This window comes from Malaclemys terrapin, chromosome 3, assembly GCF_027887155.1.
Source record: "Malaclemys terrapin pileata isolate rMalTer1 chromosome 3, rMalTer1.hap1, whole genome shotgun sequence".
NCBI lineage: Eukaryota > Metazoa > Chordata > Testudines > Emydidae > Malaclemys > Malaclemys terrapin.
This window is the reverse complement of record NC_071507.1, coordinates 76,216,379-76,236,669: the sequence shown is the minus strand read 5'-3', so window position 1 is coordinate 76,236,669 and position 20,291 is coordinate 76,216,379. Positions and strand designations below refer to the sequence as shown.

At 43.3% G+C, this 20,291-nt stretch overlaps 1 protein-coding gene across 1 annotated transcript in view; it reads right to left on the bottom strand.

Annotated features, from left to right (window-relative positions):
* Window positions 1-20,291, bottom strand: part of NID1 (nidogen 1) — a 78,976-nt gene that overhangs the window by 51,200 nt on the left and 7,485 nt on the right. Inside the window, 6 exon segments of the mRNA XM_054022701.1 lie at window positions 384-584; window positions 4,347-4,598; window positions 8,422-8,571; window positions 10,153-10,583; window positions 11,381-11,610; window positions 14,859-15,158. Coding sequence (XP_053878676.1) covers window positions 384-584; window positions 4,347-4,598; window positions 8,422-8,571; window positions 10,153-10,583; window positions 11,381-11,610; window positions 14,859-15,158 — 1,564 coding nt within the window.

Here is a 20,291-nt window from a genome sequence, read left to right as displayed (position 1 = left end):
GAAAAACCAAATTACCCTCTCCTCTTGAGCCCTGTAAATCAGAACTGAAACATTAGTAAGCAATGCAGGAAATCTCCACTGCTGCTGTCTACATTGCATCAGTTTTGTAGATAAAAGAAAGGCCCCTTCAGTGTCTCTAGAGTTGTCAATCCAGCATTTTTTGACACCACATAATTAATAAAAAAAATTAAACCTCACAAGAGACCAAGAACATGCAATTTTCAGAGATAAAGGTTATTAAAACATTCTCATTGAGTCGTTCCAAAGAGCCAAAGAACAAGTATATGGTAGTAAACTCTACACTGAAAACAGGTATGAACCTTATTTTCTCTTCTGAGGAATATGCTTGATAATCACTTCCATTAATTCATGTTGCTTCTTACCAGAACTAGAAGAGTGATAGAGCTCATTGTATGGTTCTATGTGTACTGATGCACCAAATGGGATCTCGGGTACTTTGCCCTCCATTTCTGTGCTGATTGTAAGATGACCATGTTCATCAATTCCACTGAACTTTTGCTTGATAACCAGCTTCTCATTACTGCCAAGGAAGGTAACTTCAGCTTGCCGTGTAAATTCACCACCTAGAAATCAAGATTAGGCAAACCATGACTAAGTTTGAATCCATCTAGTCAAACCATTGCCCACAACCCTTCAAAACAAAAACAAAAAACACAAACAAACAAAAAAAGCAAATATTTTCTCCAAGCTATTATGCAAGATCTTCTAATAGTTCACCTTTTTTTCCATATAAAAGAAAAATTATAGTTCTAGAAATTGCCATTGACATACTATCACTGAGTATAGTAAAAGAACCCAGACTTTTAAGTACTAAACATCTTGAACTGCAAATAAGGCAGAAGAGAAGGTTTTAGATCAAGAGAAGAGTTGAGGCAGAGCCAAAATATACAATAGTAAATCTTATCATGTGTGTTATAGTTGAAAAGTAGTTTTATTCTTTAGAGAAAATATCTCTATTAAGAGAACACTCTGATTTTAAACAGACAGAACATTTCTGGTCCCAAATTAAAAAAAAATTGAAATGTACATTATAAATTCCTGAACTAGCTTCCAGGAAGTCAATAAATAAAATAAATAAATAAATACACAAAAACCAAAAAAACCAAGAACAAAAGTCTATATTCAATTAACATACTGATGAGGCTGACAAAATTTGTACCACAGAACTGTAAAGCATCAAATAATAAAAGATGCATAAACTTCTAAATCAGATTATACTCACAGATGGGTCTGAGTGGTAGAATTTGAATCAATCCAGAAATTCAGGCCCATCTCTAGTTATATGTAGCCTTGAATTACAAAAATATTTCTGAAATGTACAGGAATTTTAACAAAAATCAGTGAATTTCTCACTTGCCTGCCAAAATTGCAGTTGAAGAGTTCAGCATTTCCCCTGATGCTATCGTTAGCACCTAAAGCCTAATATGTTTTAGGTATTCATAGGTCCAGATTTTCATTGCATTCTGGCCTCTTCTTTGCAATGCTCAAAGGCAGCCAGATCCGTCTAGCTGAGAATACCCCGAGAATGGGGACCTTTTAGCTATCAGGGGATGTATAGCCAGCCCAGCACAGAGGCACAAGTTGGGGGCTTAGCCAGGACACAGCTAGCATATGGTTCATTTGGGACTATAACCAACTGAAATATCTAACCTACATGGTGACTCAGCACAGCTATACCCCGATAATCAGGGTGCTGTAACTGGCTCCCCAGTAACCCCACATCCTTTTTGTGCCAAGCAAAAGCTGAGCACAGCAGAGAATCTGGGTTGAAAGTCTTTTGCTGTTGTAGGAGAAAACACAGATTCTTGTACTCCAGTCTTGGCAGGTAAAAAGTTCACCTTTAAGGCTCAAATTCGGCTTTCACCTCATTTTGTTGTATTTTTGTTTAAAGGTGGAATTTTCAAAAATCCCAAACTCACTTAGAAGCACAATTCGTACTGAAATTCAGTGGGACTTGTATTCCTAAAAGACTTTGGGAGTTTTGAAAATCCCACCCTACGTGTTATCATATACCTTGTTCGGTGCCTTATTTAAAAGATTCCTATATACAAGGCAATAAATATGCCCCAAAATGATTTTACAGTAATCAGAGGGGAAAAAACAGGTTTCCCCATTTAGGGATAACTACCAAGAGACTTGAAGTGGCTACGACCAAACATTTCAGTTGCAGGGAATTGCAGGTGCTCAGCACCTCTCAGGAACAGGTCCTCTGGCTCTAATTCCCCTGTCATTAGAAGGATAGACTCCCCATAGCACACTGATAGACTAAGATAATATTAAACATCAGCAAAAGTGTATAGTTTGAGAAAGCTCAGGACTCTTTTCATGTGGTATCAGAAACAAAAATCTCACCACATTTTAGGCAATGTCAGCAGGCAGCAGCTGTTGCAAAGGAACAAATGTAAATACTGAATTTCTGAAGACACCAAAATATTTATACCAAACTTTCATTTGAGGGTGTTTCCTTTCTACCTTGTTGCATGTTGGCTGCTTCTTTCAAGTGTCTCAAGGCCAGCTTTGTTGTCATACCAGGATACAACAAGACCCATTGGTTTCATCAGCATTTTAAATTTTATAAATTTGTGTACCAGTATAATTTCAAAATGACCCTACAGATTTAAGTCTTTACTATTTAGTGGGGAGGAGCATCTTTTTATGCTAATTCTGTAGTATAAAGGTTTCCTTATGCTGAAAGATTCTCCACACTTTGCAACAGTTGTGATTTATTGAATTAAGACCCATTTACATTTTTATGACTATTTACACAACTGCCAAATAGCCAGATATATTCAGAAGGAACAGATTAAAGATGCAAATCTAGGGAAATTTATCTTTCAAGTGACGTGATTGTGTTGTTGTAGCCATGTTGGTCTCAGGATATTAGAGAAGCAGGGTGGGTAAGGTAATATCTTTTTATCTGGAATTTCCAAACCGGAAGAAGAGCTCTGTGTAAGTTCGAAAGCTTGTCACTCTCACCAACAGAAGTTGGTCCAATAAAACAGGGGTTCTCAACCTTTTTCTTTCTGAAGCCCCCCCAACCTGCTATAAAAACTCCACGGCCCACCTACACCACAACAACTGTTTTTCTGCATATCCAGTAGATTAAAAGCCAGGGCTAGCATTAGCTGCTAGCAAGCAGGGCAACTGCCTGGGGTCCCACACCACAAAGGGCCCCTGCAAAGCTAAGTTGCTCAGGCTTCGGCTTCTGCCCCGGGAGGCGGGGCTCAGGCTTCAGCTTTCTGCCCCTGAGCGTGAGTTTAACGTTGGCCCTGCTCACTGGTTTATTTTGATGGATCCCCTGAAACCTGCTCATGGCCCCCCGGGGGGGCCCGAGACCTCACCGACCTTGTCTTGCTAAGTGACATGATTTTCAGTTATCTAGGAATTTGCATCTATACATAGTATGAGTTTTAAACTGAAAAGTTGCTGCATCTGTACAAGTTGGTGAATTCAGAGTAAGATGTGAGATATTTAGAAAACTCCCAACAATGTGAAGTAAGAAAAAGAAAGGACCCTGGCTCATGCCTCTGTGTCAAGTGCTGATTTCAAATTCCATCAATTTTTACCTAAAAATAAAAATAAAAAGTGCAACTGCCAGCCGCCGGCCGGGCACTTCCTCTCCCGGCCGCGGCGGCTCTGCTCCTCCCCTGACTCTTCGGCTCTGTTTAAGAGCTGAGCGCTATGGGCTTCGGGCAGCCTCCATGCCTCCGGACCCTGCGCCGCCGGAGCCCGGGAGGGGAAGTGCCCAGCTGGGGGCGCAGGGTCCAGAGGCATAGGGGCTGCCCGAAGCCCAAGCGCTACCGGCTTCACGGTTTGCCGGGCAGCCTCCAGACCCTGCGCCCCCGGCTGGGCGCTTCCCCTCCTGGGCACCAGCAGGGCTGGGGAAGCGCCGGCCGGGGGCGCAGGGTCTGGGGGCTGCCCGGCAAACCGTGAAGCCGGTAGCGCTCGGGCAGCCCATTTCGCGTGGCTGGGAGTGGGAGGGAGGAGGGGGCGGAGTTAGGGTGGAGAAGGGGCAGAGTTGGGGCAGGGCTGGGGGTGGGGAAATGGGCGGGGCCAGGGCCCGTGGAGGGTCCTCTTTTTTTATTTGTTAGATATGGTAACCCTAGTAAAGTAAAAATTCCAGATATCTTTATTATATCAGCAGGAGAAATGGGCTGAAGTTTTGATCTAGCACCAACCAACCAATACTAGTCAGGAATCAAGGAGCTTCTGCATCTTTCTAATACTTTACTTCCAAGTATTCTAGTTTAACAGTTATCTTGCCTCAAGCCACAAAAAAAGTATAAAGCAGCCTTTTAAACAAGTTCTAATTTAAAAAAAGTTACCTGTAATACTGAATCCATTTCTATATCCTTGCTGCTCCACAGCAAACATCCATCCTATGATACCTCCAACAGAAGCAAGAGGAAGTAGAGAATATCCCAGCACCTCTGGAATAGTGCTGATAGCAGTGTATGCTCGCCCATGGTTCATCACAACGTAAGAATGGAGGTCAGTGTTCTCAAATACAACTGGAACTGGGTTACTTCCTACAAAGATTTTCCCTTTCACTTTCCCATTCACTCGCTGAGGAGAGCCTGGTCAATCAAAAACACCAATGTAAGGTAAAGAATTTCACAAAATAAAAACAGAATTAACACACTGTTCAGAGCTACATTTTCTAATCAGTGTATCAATTTTGTGCAAACAGACAGTAGAAAATTAGTGTCAACATGTATGGCAAGAGACAGATGCTCACAGAGATAGACATACAAGCCACCTACAAATGAGGTGTAAATTTGCATAGGCAATTATGGTTTCATTGCTATGAAAAAGAGAGAGTGGGTAGAGTTACAATAATTAGATCTTGTCCTTTTTCATTTTTCCCAGGGATAGATAGTTGAATAAACAAGCTGTTTTGTTATAGCATCTGCAAATAGCGAATGCTATACAGAAAAACCTGAATGCCATACAGTAAACCCCCTAATTATACAAATTCCTACCTTCAGAGTCTGCCCTAAAGCAGTGTTTTTCAAAGTTTATCCCTGGCCCTACCCCAGAGCCTGCACCCCCAGCTCAGAGCCCTGACCCCCTCCCGCACCCCAACCTTCTGCCCCAGCCCTGAGCCCCCTCCAAACCCAGAGCCCCTCCTGCACCCAAACCATTCATCCCTGGCCCCACCCCAGAGCCTGAACCCCCAGCCCAGAGCCCTGACCCCCTGCCCCAGACCAGAATCCCCTCCCACACCCTGAACCCCCCATTCCTGGCCCCACCCCACAGCCCTCACCCCTGCACCCCAACCCTCTGCCCCAGCCCTGAGCCCCTCCCATGCCCCAAACCCCTCATCCCCAGCTCTGCTGGGTCTTGGGCATCAACAATTTTCTTCAACTCAGTCCCCAGAAAAAAAGTTTGAAAACCACTGCCCTAAAGTATCTTCAGAGCTACAGAGTACAGATTTGCTCCTCCTATTTGAAGTTTACTTCCATTAAGCAACCAAGATTTTTTTTATGGTCCCTATTGTGGTCATGACAGGCTTCACTGTATTTAAGGTTACACTGAGTACCATTATAGTCCCACATTTTTCATATCTCAACTTTCCTCAAAATTCTGTCATACACAATTAGTCACTAGTACTGCACAGAGGTAGTATTCTGGATTAGTATTTAGGGTGCTGTGGTATTTTCTAATGTATAAAGTACATGCACTAAGTTACATTAGTTTCAGATCTTTTATTTTCCTTGCTCTGGATTGGTTTAAATTTGTAACTAACACCAAGTTAAATGCAATTTTTGCATTTTGTAAAAACAGAAAAGCAAGGAAAGCTTTTAGTCAGATACTTAACAGTCGAAATGCATGTATGGATTGAGTCACTAGGATTACAAGTGTATACATAAGAAATTCCTTTTTGGATCTCACACAAGCACAATGTTTAAATATAGATCCAACAAAATCAAGCAGCTTAGATCTTTGCTATAGGAGCTGAAAAAGTCAGAGTAACAGGCCAGTAATAAAAGTCAGATTGTGCACTTTTAAAGAAGTTTATTTCTAGAGATGGGCCAAACCAGAACCCTGGATCTAAAACATCCCTGAACTTTTCAAAGAGTAACAAATGTCTAGTTTTCCTTTAGATGTTCAGTTGTCCTAGCAAGCATGGCTAAAAAGCTTGTGTAATTTCTTATATTTATCTCCATTTAAAAATGGAGACGTTTTAAAGCATTCAGTTCATTTTTTCACTGTATTATTCAAAGTATCATCTTGGCTGCAATAGTAAAAAGTGACCTGCCTACTGCCTTCAATTTACGCTTTGGGACTGAGGGTGCCCAAGCAGCCTTCAATTATTTTTCTCCACACAAAGCCCCATAAACTAAAAATTCAGATACTAACACTGGTTTGTAGTGATTAAGGTGTCAAATATAACAGGCTATTCTAGCCTCTGTGCTAGACTGCTGAAGTCTGGAGAAACTGCTGAGTAATGTGGAAGCTTTGTGTGTGCTGTGATGTGTCTGGCTCACAGAAACTGGGTGCCCTCAGCTGTGGCAGCCCATTTTAACAAATGATGTGTTAAGTTGTCAACTGTAAAATAAAAGCTTTGATAACAAAGCTGTCCAGCGTGTAGTCACAAGAGTTCTACAAACAAACAAATCCTTGGTTTCTTAAATGTATAGTACCTAAAGTAGCTAATTTTCCTGAAAAATACTCATTAAATTTTAGGAAGAGGGCTGCAGTATTCCCATTTGCTTATATGTGAAATTTACAGACCTCCAACACTTCCCAGTTTGTCTGCTTCCTGTTTACACAGAAAGAGAGTTGGGGGAAGGGGGGAGAAAAGAGAACTAGACTAGACACTGAGGGCACTGCGTTGTTACTTGTTTATTCCGGTGAACATATGTTCCAGACAGCCATTTACATATTTTCTTCACCCTATAAATATATGGAAAAACGTACTTTTCCAAGCAATAAATATTAGGAAGGGTAACTTCCATCCATTTTGGACCAATCTTGCATTCAGCGTCAGCATTCATGTTAGTGGGGTGAATGTTTTTCAAAAAGGCTTCTACTATGGAGCATTGTGCATTGCAATACCCCATAAAAGAGGAATGCCTCATCATTACTGAGAGCCTACACTCTGTAGCTAGCAGGATGAGAGAAAGAACCTCAGTGCAGTACCGTTAGCCTCATCTGTGTCAGTCAAATAAAGTCTCAAGAATGTTCCCAAAGAACGCAGTGCGACTTCTTGTAGTAAGATACAACACTTTACTGTAGATTAGGAAAGCGAGACTTCTTGATCATAGAATATCAGGGTTGGAAGGGACCTCAGTAGGTCATCTAGTCCAACCTCCTGCTCAGAGCAGGACCAATCCCCAGACAGATTTTTACCCCAGTTCCCTAAATGGCCCCCTCAAGGATTGAACTCATAACCCTGGATTTAGCAGGCCAATGCTCAAAGCACTGAGCTATCCCTCTCAATTAATGGTCTAAGGAAACAAATCATTCTGAAAATCTGAAGTGAGGCCAAAAATTGACAAGACAACTGCCCATTAAGGTGCCCTATTTAGAGAGAAGGCATATGGCCCAATGTATAAGATTAAAAAAAAGTCTCTCATGAAGTCAGCTTTCTTACTGTTTCATTCTGATCTGCGCTTGCTGCCTTTCAATGGTTTTAAGGGGTTTTCCTTCCTTTTCCTCCTCCACCCCATCCACTGATCCTTCTTTGGAGGAGGATGGAATTTGTTCTCAGTGGACCCCAGTGTAGTCTCCCTGGAGGAGCTTTGAGGAAGAGCTGTCAGGCAGAAAAAGGACTTTGGGTTGCACAAACCCTTTGAAGATCCCTAGCTGTCCTTCCATGACATAATTCCCTAAAGCACGGTTGTTAACTCTACTACAGACAAAAATGGTAATTGTGTAAGCAAAAGTCTGTTTTAAGAAGCTCCTTCCAAGCAGAGTTGCCCTCTCAGAATCAGTGTCTGCAATTGTGGGGACAATTTGGTTTGCTTGTCAGAGGTAGATCATTATGCAAAACAAATAGGCAATCAGTGCTAATGACAGTGGTATGAAAGCACTTCAACTGTGACCCTAGGTTCTAAAAAGCAGTGCTTTCTCCATCTTAAGTTACATTTTCATCTTCATCATGGATACCTCCTTTATTATGTGTCCACTTAAACTTAGTTTATGTATGGCTTTCAAATAAATATACAAGATTAAGATTTTCCAAGATAGCTTAGGGAGTTTTACTTAACTCATAATTTTCAACTAGTACTTACAAAAACATTTAAATCAGAAAAGCAGCAACCTCACCCCTTTCTGTACTAAAGAGAGCTTAAAAAAAATCATTGCCTATTTATCCATATAACCATATTACAACATTAAATATCTCATACAAAATGTTAGTACAACTATTTAGTTTTGAAAAAATTAAATTACCTTCTGCTACACATTGCCTGCCATTTCCTTTGTAACCAGCAATACAACTGCAACAATACCCATTTGGATAGTCTCTGCACACAGCATGAACGGAACACTGATGACGGTTGTTAGCACAGGTCTGTTGGACATCTGTATGATAACGGAACACTATAGGAAGAAAGACCAACCAATTACTATTCTGCATATTACATTACAACCATAACATCTATAAAGATTCACTATAGGGCCAACTAGAGCACAACACAATTCTGAGTTAGCTTCAGAATTTCGTTGTGCCCATTTGATCAGCTTTTGGGAAGGGCAAACAACTGCAATAGATTTTTGCTTGCCTTGCAATATGTAACTAATTTGCCCAAATATTCCAGTAAAAGGTACTGGGCCAGATCCTCAGCTGCTGTAAATCAGTGGAGCGCTACTGTCTTAAGTTATGTCAATGGAAGTACACCAATTTATGCCAGATGTCAATCTGGTCCTTAAGCTAAACATGGGGAAAGTTTCTCAAGGTTCTGGTTTCCCGCCCACACCAGAAGGGACAGTGTGGTGTTTAGATGTTACTTGTAATTATTAGAACTGGGAGCACTGGCTGTTGGGAGTCTGAAAGGACAGGAAACAGGAAGGATGGGGGGAGGAGTTGAGGAGGCTGAGTGAGAGCTACCCAGGGTGCAGCAACAGCATGGTAAAGAGGTTTCCACTTTAAAAATAAAGTCCTGTTGAAGTTTGTTAGTACCTTGCCTGGTTACCACAACAGACAGCCCATGCACCCACTGTCAAAACCCACACCTGTGCTCTTCCAAGCTCACAGATATAACAATCCTCACATCTGATGTCAGGGAACATTCTGAGTCCTGTCATTCAAATAATTATTCAGTGTCGCTATATTCATTGCCTCAACAAGTAGCATTGCTAGTACAGAGCTTTTAATCACACAAAACCAGGGAATCCTAAATTGTACACAGCCTTTTGTAGTGGTGGCTCAGGGTTCTCTGACTTTATCAAGTCATCTGTATTCTATAAAGAGTGTATAAAGTTATATTTCTGTGAAAACAGTTTGTATCATACACACACAATCCCTACTAAGTGCAGCAATATATTGCAACAGTTAAAATGCAGGTCATTACTTTAACAACTATAATAACCAAAACAACTTAGATAAAAGATTTTGTTAAGACAGAGATACCTTTGAGACTATATTGCCCTTCAGAAGTATTAATATACTTATTCCACAGAGACACTAGTTTCTCCACAGCATTCGATTCTGCAAGCTACTGAGAACAGACCCATTGCGGGATAAGTCTGTGGTAAGCACAACTGGCCATACAAGTTTGTGGTCAAGTATTACAATTGGATTTGAAACTGTCCACACGTCCCCCTAACATTGCCAAAACTAAACAGATCTGTCTGGAATTTCAGAGGTCTAAGGGCAAATCAAAAAGAGAGCCAATTTGGGGTGAAGGAGGCAGTGGGAAGCCATTCTGGGGGGGAAAAATAGGCTATATCCAGCAGCTTAGAGAGCCCTCCTTAAATAAATCTATTTTTCATGCTGCCCACACAGATCTTTCATTGACACACTCCCATGATGGGGGAAGCGGAAAACAAGGGGATAAGGGGGGATAGAGAAGGCTGGTCTCAGGACAAAGTGGAAGCCACACTGGGGTGTTAGGGTTGGAGAATGGGGTGTTAGGGGGAAAGTCAGGTGCCAACAGCCTAAAACAGTACAAATGCCTTTACCAGTCCCAGTTTCCTCAATATCTTCCACATCTATAACCTGAGGATACTGCTGAGGGAACTGGTGGACCTGAAACTGAGGCGGCGTTTTCCCAGTTGAGAGTTCTGGCTGCTGATTGAAAAAGGATTCTCTTGGAGGTGTCTCTGTTGTTATAGCTTTGTGTGGTTGTTGTAAGTCATCTTCTGAAGCTGACTGAGGAATTCTATATGTAATATGTTGCTGATCCTCTCTTCTGCTGGGAACATCATATGGTACCTGTTGCGGGCTTATTTCAACCGAGTCATGATGCAATACAGCTGGTTTTGAGGTCACCTCCTGATACTGTTCATCATCACCAAATTCTGGACTGTAGCTGATTTTCGCAGGCACAATGCTATTAGATGAGCTACCAATCTCAAAAACCCAGATTCCTTTCCTTCCAGAATTGCTGCTCCTAGAAAGAGAGAACAACCACACTAAACAAGGGGTCAAGTAAATATAACAATAAATATAAATTCTATATGAAAATCACTACATATTTGATTCTATATTCCACTGAGAAATACAACTACAAATTGGATCATACCTATACAAAATACAGCTTAGGGTACACGGCTGGAATTTTGGATAGTATTGGCAACATGTTTAATATACATTGAACTAACTTCTTTAGAATTTATCTGGAGGTTAGGGAGGGTTGGGAAGAAAAGGTGGTATAATTTGGCCCAAATTCACCTTGATAGCAGCACTCTGAACTTTCTGAATTGCTCTCTTTCCTTCCTGTCCTTTTCCCCACAAAAATAGAGGCAGAGGTGCTGGAACAAATTGTATAGTGGGAGTGCTGAGAGCCATTGAACCAAACTGTAAACCCTATATATGATGAAAACCACTTCAAGCCCAGGGGAGCTGCAGCACCCCTATAGGCAGTTCCAGCACCTATGAACAGAGGTCAAGACTTTTCAAAAAGGGATGCCTAAAGTTAGGCTTCTCAGAAAGTGTCCCAATTTTCAAAAGGGCTGAGCACCCAGTAGCTCCCACTGAAGACAATATTAGCATCCACTTTTGAAAATCTTGGTCAAAAACGTCTCATTCTTTAAAAACGTTGATCAAATTTTACGATTTCTAATACAATGGCTAATGAAATCTTATTAGCTATGACATTTTCTTACATTGCAGACTGCATAAAAACATGTCAGACGGTAGTAAAAACTGGGATTTGGGTTTATTTATTTATTTATTTTAAAAGCATACTCATGCAGGTTTCTGATCGACTCTTCATCATTAGCAACTGTATTGTAGGATCCTGGCTTTATCCACAAGTAGTAGTTTGTAGCGGCTTGACTAAAGCCAACTGTAGCAGGAATCTTTTCCTCAGCATTCTTGGAGTGTGCACTGTAGAACTGCAAACCATCTTCTGGATAAAGGAAAACAGCATAGGAACTGGAATCAGAAGAGGCTAAAACAGCCTGGAATGTGTTTCTCTGTGGGGAAGATTTAAATTCCATTTACTTGTGGGAAAATATTCAAGATTAGAAAAAGGAAGACATTTTATAAATCAAAGTCAAGATCTGGGTTCACACAATGGGTTGTGCATTACACAATTATTAGAGACTGTTAAATTCCTTTGAGAAGTTTTTCCAAAGAAACAGATTTAATATTTTTTTTCAAAAACACATTTGTTTTGACTATGCTTAAATGTCACAATCAGAGTCTTACCACAGATAAACTGAAGTCAATGTAAAATAGCCATTAGGATGCTTTAAAAAGCCCTAAGTTCAGTACTATGTTTAGCAAATTGAAAAGTCCTTTTAACAGAAAAATTGAGTGGATTGGCTGTTCCTGGAAGATCTTGTATCTAATTTAGATGCTAATTACAAATATTTGCACAGAATAGGATATTGAATTCACAGCTTCCGCAAAATGAGGCAAAAAAATAAAAAATAAAAAATAAGGGTTCAGTTTTCAAGTGAGAAATGTCCTTACACAATGACCGGGTGATATCAAATACTCATACTGACTTTCCAAAATTACTACATTTTCATTTATCAGATGTTTTACAATCAGAGTTTTCTGTTTCAAAGACTTAAATCCCAGCTGAAGCTCAACATGGAGATTAAAGGAATATCCACAGAAAGAGAGCAGAGAAACTATCATTTTAAATTTGATGAAACATAGTTCAATGAAAATCTCTAATTCAGTACATTCTGGGGCATCTCAGGCCCCACATGGAGATGAAGAAGCCAAAGATGTGCAATGAGGGGCAACACACAATATAGGACCCCTCACAGTGCATGCTGTACTGGATTACCAGCAGCAATGTTCAGGATACTTGTCAACCAAACAGATCATTCCTTTCATAACGCCCAGTTTATACTAAGCCAATAAATAAATAAATAAATAAAAATAACCAAATTAAAAAAAAAACAACAACCCTCAAAGCTACCACAACAAACTGGCCTTTGAGGTGTCAAGGAATCAGCTGGCCTAGTGATACTGCACTGGACTGTAAATGATGTATGTTTAGATGCAGACAGCACATCCAATTTTGAATTCTGATCTGCATTTTTTATTTTCAGGGCTGTCAGGTGGGGAGAGGATTTTGGAGGAGTATTTTATTATTTGTTGGTAGAGAACATCCATGCCACTGCAATCATGGCCCTTGCTGAGACAGTGATCCAATGAGGGCCATTTATCTGACTTTAGCTGTTTACCACTGCCCCAGAATGGGCCCCATTATAGGGAAGGTGGATGCTATGCCCATGGCCTAGTCAGACAAAAGAAACTGATATTTGGCAAAACAAAGCTCTGATGCTGGAAAGACAGAAGCACATGCTTAGCTTTGCACACTGTGAGTAGTCCCATTGACAACAGAGCTAATCTCAGTACATAAAATGAAGCGTGTGCTTACATCTTTGCAGAATGGGACCTAAAAGATTTAGAAGATGGGGCGGGGAGGAGGGATTGTGGCTCTCAAATAAATTGTGAGGTTAAGTCCTAAGCATACATGGATCATCATACATGTATCTTAAAGAGTCTACTACGGAAGGCCTGATTTCAGATATGCGAGTTTGTGGTGAATGAGATGTGATCAACCCAAAAAGAGATCAAGGGCTAAATTCACAAGAGGACTTAAGTGCCTAACTGCCACTTTAGACACCTAAATCCCAGAATCAGGCCCCACTGGGATTCAAAGCCTCTGCTCAGCTGCCCCCAAAACCTGTAGGCACCAAAACTCGCTCAATGCCTCAACTTCAGTAAAAGTTCACGAGGTATCTGTTTTTGCCTGAGCACATGCACTGCAGCCCCACACCAGACATCTGGACACCTAAGCCCCGGAACAATGCACGAACCAGGGAAAGACAGACAGACAGTCCTCCGCCTAACTAGCCTGCAGGGCCTGGTCTGGAAAGCATATTCAGAGATCAGCTACCAGATCAGGCCCTTATAGAGAAGTTTACACAAAGGAGGGAGCAGGGGAGAACAACCTTCCTCATAACCTTTCGCCCAGTGGTTAGGGTACTCATCTGGGATGTGGAAGACCCCTAAGTTAAGTACCACCCTCCAACTGAGACACAGGAAAGATTTGAAGTGGGTTCTGCCACCTCTCAGGTGCATACACTAGCCACTGGGGGATGGTATATTCTAGTGTGGAGATCTCTGTCTCCCCTGTTGAAATGGGGATAAATAAATTTTAAAAATTCACTTTCAGGTGGGTGCACTAAACATCAGGCTACAGAGTCAGTCTCATACTTACCTACTCGCTCGGCCCAATGAGTGCAACAGCTTCAACAGGAGAGCCAGAGAGACCCATGTCAGAATATCCCATAGCCCAGTGGTTAGGGTGCTGGCAGCAGAGACCAGTTCAAACCTCCTCTCTCCATCAGGGAGAAGAGGGACTTGAATTGGGGATTTTCCACATCCCAGATGAGTACCCTAACCACTGGGCTAAACATTATGAGGGTGCTGCTGCAAATCCTCCCTCCCTGCTAGCTTCTTACTAAAACAATATAGGAACCTCACACCAAGAGAGCATTTTCCGCTGAGAATCCCATGTTGTAGGAGGCATTTCCCTGTGGCCCAGACTTAGGCGCCTATCTATGAGACGGGAGAAATGCTTCACACACCCATATTGGCTTAGCATCTTCCACCTTTGGTGAGGCATCACCTAGTGTGCTGGCTTTTGTGAAGATGCCCATCTAAGATGCCCATCTCTTCCATTCATTGTGTAGGGACCCTAGGTGCCTAAATCCAGCCTTTGTGAATCCCAGTGATTTTCTAGGCACTTGAACGTTAGACCTGACGATATTTAGTGTCACCACATTAAGTTTTTTTTGTTAATTTAGCCCCCAAAGTCCAGGTTTTAGTACATCTAAGTTCCCTGATTATTCCAAGTATCTGGCACATTTTGGGGTGTTATAAAAGTTAACATAACAGTCCAAGGATAGTTTGATGTTGAATAAAAAGGTAAAAATATGTGAGCTTTGTCCTCATCTCTGCCCATATGCTACAAGCCAAACTGCTTACATCTTTTAAATATGTCTGAGACACTCCTCCCAAAAATTTCCTTCTCATGAATGCTGTGATAAGCATATAAAGCAAAGCGGTAAGGTATTTAAAGTGAAATAATTTTCTTTTTGAAGTATGAAATATTACAATTGACACTTAAAACAATGGACCATGGAGTTACACTTCTGTTGCACTTCGTCTATCTTAGAGCTCTAATATTCACCTTGCCTTCCAGAGTGGGGACTTCTCCAGGTATATGGTAAGGAGCCACAAATGTCCAGGTAACAATGACAACACTGCTTGGATCAAAATTGGTCTCCGGGAAACCTCGTTGGATATGGCCTGCAGCAAGCTGTAAGATGTCAGGGGATGAATCTTCTCTATAAAACACCTTCCCACGTCCATCTGTAGTGTCCAGATCAGCCAAAAATGGAGCAATAGCTCCAAAACTGAGTGGGAACTGACCAAGGTATTCTTCTTCTTTTGATGGTTCATTCACTGCAATGATCCCATTAGTGGCCACCTAATAGAAAGGGTAAAATCATTTAGACAGGGCAGTAAGTATTGTTCACATGGCTATTTCACAAGTCTACACACTTTTGTAGTATTTTCAAACCCACTGAAATACTTCCGGTTCTTAAATACCTAATATCATTGAAGCTGAAGCTTGTATTTATGAGATAAGTCAAGTTTACCAACCTGTAGCACTATTCCAAAAACCACTTTTTATATCTATTTGGAGGGATCTTGGGGTTTTAACATCTCATGGTTCAACAACAAGGTACATTAAGAACTGAACATTCTTCTCTCTGAAGGATAAGATTTCAAACAGCTATATTTCACAGGCTACCACATTCACCTCCGCTTCTGGCAAATCAGTACAAAATAACCACATCTCACAAACTCCAAAACTCTATCTTTATACATCAAAACCCAGTGCATGCAGTCTTTTGTATGGATTCTCTTAGATGACTAGATACTAGCCATTATGCTATTAAAAATGTTTACATAAGAGTGCTGCTAGGTATGGAAGCTTAGGGAAAATGACACCCTGGGCAAGCTTGTATTTTGGTGCTCCTGGCAAGTGTATAATGTATGGATCACATTATACACTTGTAGGAGAGCTTGGGGCTGCAGAAGTGAGGTTCTTACCCAGGAAAGCTTATGCTCCCAATACTTCTGTTAGTCTTAAAGGTGCCACAGGACCCTCTGTTGCTTTTTACAGATTCAGACTAACACGGCTACCCCTCTGATACCTGGCACCCACTGCCTCTCCCCACCCCCTACTCATCCCTCCTGCCACCTTCCCATTAGTCCCCCCATCGCCGCTGGCCCCCACTGCCTCCCCAGGTGCCTGATGCCTTCCCCACCCCCATTACTCCAAGCTCCTTTCTGCGGCCTTGCACTCCAGGTCCGCCCAACTCCTTGCCTCTTGACCACAGTACCCCCTGCGCATGGTGCCCTGGGCAGTCACCCATGTTGCCCACCCATAAGGCCAGCCCTGGATGGAAATAATGAAGTAAATACTCAAACTTAGAATTTTAGAATGGATAAATAAATACTTAGGACAATTACTTTGTTGACTAACCAGTGAGCCAGATTCTCACCTGATGCAAGCTGGTGTAGTTCCATTAATGTCAATGGAACTATTTGGATTGACACCACCTTAAAAACTGGACCATACTACTTCTACATTGTGAGACCCAGGAACGATAGTATGGATCACATTATACGCTTGTAGAAGAGCTTGGGGCTGATGAAAGTGAGGGATCAACAGCATCATCATGCGCCCCCCACAGCAGGAGCAGAGATGTTGTGCAACTTTCCCCAACAGATCAGACAATAGATCTTCCTCCTAACTTCCCTGCCTAGGGCTTTGTGCAAACTGCACAATCAAGCCATTCCTCACATTCCTTCCTTGCATTCAAGATTGCTGCAATTTTAGGCCCTGGCTACACTGGCAAGTTTCTGCGCAGTAAAGCAGCTTTCTGAGCTGTAACTCCTGAGGTGTACACACTGCCAAGCCACTCAGTGCGCAGAAACTGCGTAGTTGCAGCGCTGTAAAAAAACCCACCCCAACAAGAGGTGTACAGCTTTCTGCGCTGGGGCTACATTGCCATGGTGCCAGTGTAGACACTGTGGTCGATTACAGGGCTGCAATTGGGCTCAGGGAGGTGTCCTACAATGCCTGTTCTTGCCTCTCTGGTCATTGGTTTGAATTCTACTGCTCAGGTGACCAACCGTCATTCCCACCCTGTAAATTCCTTTGGAATTTTGAAAGTCCCTTCCTGTTTGCTCGGTGATGTGTGCAGTGGTCTCAGCGCAGCTTTCTTGGTGGCCATGCACCAGGCGATCCCCCATTTGCAGCAATGCTGAGCTGCTGGACCTCATCAGCATTTGGGGAAAGGAGGCTGTCCAGTCCCAGCTGCACTCCAGCCGTAGGAATTATGATACTTACAGACAGATTTCACAATGCATGACAGAAAGGGGCCCTGATTGGAACACATTGCAGTGCAGGGTCAAACTGAAGGAGCTGGGAACACCTACCACAGGGCATGGGAGGCAAACTGCCGCTCCGGTGCTGTGCCCACAAGCTGCCAGTTCTACAAAGAGCTGGATGCGATACTCGGCAGCAATCCCACCTCCGCTGCAAAGGCCACTATGTATATTTCAGTGGCCCGCGTGCCAGTTGAGAGTCGACCAAGCCAGGAGGAAGAAATCTTGGATAAGGATGTGGAGGGGGAGGGGGACCCAGAGGCAGAGGATGACTCGGAGGTCAGAGATGCATGCAGCCAGGAGCTCTTTTCTACCTCAGAGAAGGCTAGCCAGTCACAGCTGTCAGATGTTGCCAAAGCGCAAACAGGAGAGGAGGCCCTAGTAAGTGGCTTTGATTTTGGGAATCACTGAAGAGAGTTTTTGGGGGCAGGAGGGTTGCAGAAAGCAGGCTTGTCTCCCAACACATGCCTAGTCTGAGCAGCGGAACAAGCTGTTGATTGACTCCCTCACTTCACGGGACTCTGCCTCAGAGATCTCCAGGAAACTCTCATGGAGATACTGGGCAATCTGCTGCCACAGGTTCTTTGGCAGAGCAACTTTGTTTCTTGCCCCATTAATGGTAACTTTCCCGCACCACTGTGCCATCACGGAGGGGGATGGAGGGACCATAGTTGCACAAAGGCGAGCCACATAGGGGCCAGGGCAGAAGCCGCAGTCTTGGAGAAGACCCTCCCTTGATTTCCTGCCCACCCTCAGCAGCGAGATATCTTCCATAATGATCATATCCTGTGGAAAGTGTGGGGACAGGAATGATTATCAGGCTCCCCCTACAATGCTGGCTCTCCCCAAGAGCCACATGCCCAGTGTACAGCAGGGTCCGGGAAGAGTGATTGACCTTTCCCCTGCAGCTACTCACCATTTTGGGGGTCTTGTGGCTCATGTGTGCTTGCCTGGGGTCAGCCAGTTAGTGAGTACTGGCTGTGCTTTAAAATCACTGAATCAGTGTTCTCTGTGTTGCAAACAATACTGCTTCTGTAAAATGTTGCGTTTAAACTTCACAGAGATGATCTTGGGATACAGTTACCAGATAGCAACTGTGAAAAAACAGGACAGGGGGTGGGGGGTGATAGGTGCCTATATAAGAAAAAGTCCCAAAATAATGGGACTGTCCCTTTAAAAATGGGACGGATGGTCACCCTACTTCGGGAGCCCTGCCTCCCTCTTTGTTATCGATGGCTGAATGGCTACGCAGAATTAGAAAGCAGCCAAGAAGAACTAAGGAGGACTTTATGCGTGATGTTATGGTGCACTCCATGGCAGATAAGCAGGAATTGAAGGAGTGGCAGGACAGCGAGAAGAGGTACTGAAAGGAGAATGTGGCATGCCAGAATGAAGCCATGGAGCGGTTCTTAAATATTACGGAGCACCAAGCAGACACGCTCCAGGCGATACTAGCTCTGAAAACCAAGCACTTCCACGCCTGCCCTCCCCTGCAGCTGCTGTCGCAAAATTCTTTCCCATGCTCCCCCCAGACACCACCAACACACTCTTATCAACCTCCTGGCTCCAGTCTATATCCGCAGCATTCCACTGCTCCCCCCTCACAGTCCAACACTGCGGACTCCCACTACTCACCGCACTCAACACCCATCCCTCTGCAGTTTGGCCCTGCTGAAGTACAGTACCCGCTGCATTGTACTCCAAAGGAGAAGGTTGGATATGATCCCTGGACATACACAAATCTTTAGCCATCCCGGGACCACACCTCCTCCTGGGACCTTCCCTTCCGCCAGGCCCCTCACTGCTGATGGGTTTTTTGTTTGCCTCTCTCCTCCGGTTGTTTTTTAATAAAAGAATTGTTTTGGTTTGAAAGCAATCTTTATTCTATTAACTGAAAGCAAACAGAGCCCTGCAAAGCAACAGACAATTATATTAAGTCTTCATATTGCATTGTCTGCACCAATCACCTCCTAGCATTACAAGCACTGCACTCCTGAGCACAGCAACAAATATTAGTGGCTTTCAGCTTTGAATTGCTGCCTCAAGGCCCCTCTAATAGCCCTGGTCTCTGACTGTTCAAACTCAGCCTCCAGGCACTGAGCCTCAGCAGTCCAGCCCTAAGTGAAGCTTTCACCCTTCCCTTCACAAATATTATGGAGCATAGGTTGTAAGCATAGGAATATTGTCATTGGCCAGGTCCAGCTTTCCATAGAGGCAGCGTCAGCGGGCCTTTAAATGGCCAAAAGCACACTCAACAGTCATTCTGCACTTGCTCAGCCTGTTGTTGAACCGCTCCTTGCTGCTGTCATGTTGCCCCGTGTATGGATTCATAAGCCAAGGCATTAAGGGGTAGGCAGGGTCTCCCAGTGAGCATTTCGACTTCCCCTACGGTGATCTTCATGTCCAAGAAGAAAATTCTGCTTGCAGCTTCCTGAACAGGCCAGTGTTCCAAAAGATGTGTGTGTCATGCACCTTTCCGGACCAGCCTGCGTTAATGTCTGTGAAATGCCCACGGTGATCAACAAGCACCTGGAGAACCATTGAGAAATACCCCTTGCGATTCATGTACTTGGTGGGTAGGTGGTCTGGTGCCAGAATCGGAATATGCATGTCATCTATCGCCCCTCCGCAGTTAGGGAATCCCATTTGTGCAAAACCATCCACAATGTTACGCACATTGCCCAGAGTCATGGTCTTTCGGAGCAGGATGCGATTAATGGCCCTGCACACTTCCATCAACACGAGTCCAACAGTCGACTTTCCCACTCTGAACTGATTCGATGGATCGATCGGTAGCAGTCTGGAGTAGCCAGCTTCCACAGTGCTATTGCCACACACTTCTCCAATAGCAGGGCAGCTCTCACTCTCATGTCCTTGAGCCGCAGGTCTGGGGCGAGCTCATCACACAGTCCCACGAATGTGGCTTTTCTCATCCGAAACTTCTGCAGCCACTGCTCATCATCCCAGACGTGCATCACGATGTGATCCCACCACTCAGTGCTTGTTTCCCGAGCCCAAAAGTGGTGTTCTACTGTGATCAGCACCTCCGTGAATGCCACAAGCAATCTTGTGTCGTAGCTACTATGTGTGGCGAGATCAATGTTGCACTCCTCTTGCTTTTGTAGTTAAAGGAATAACCCCACTACCACTCATGATGTGT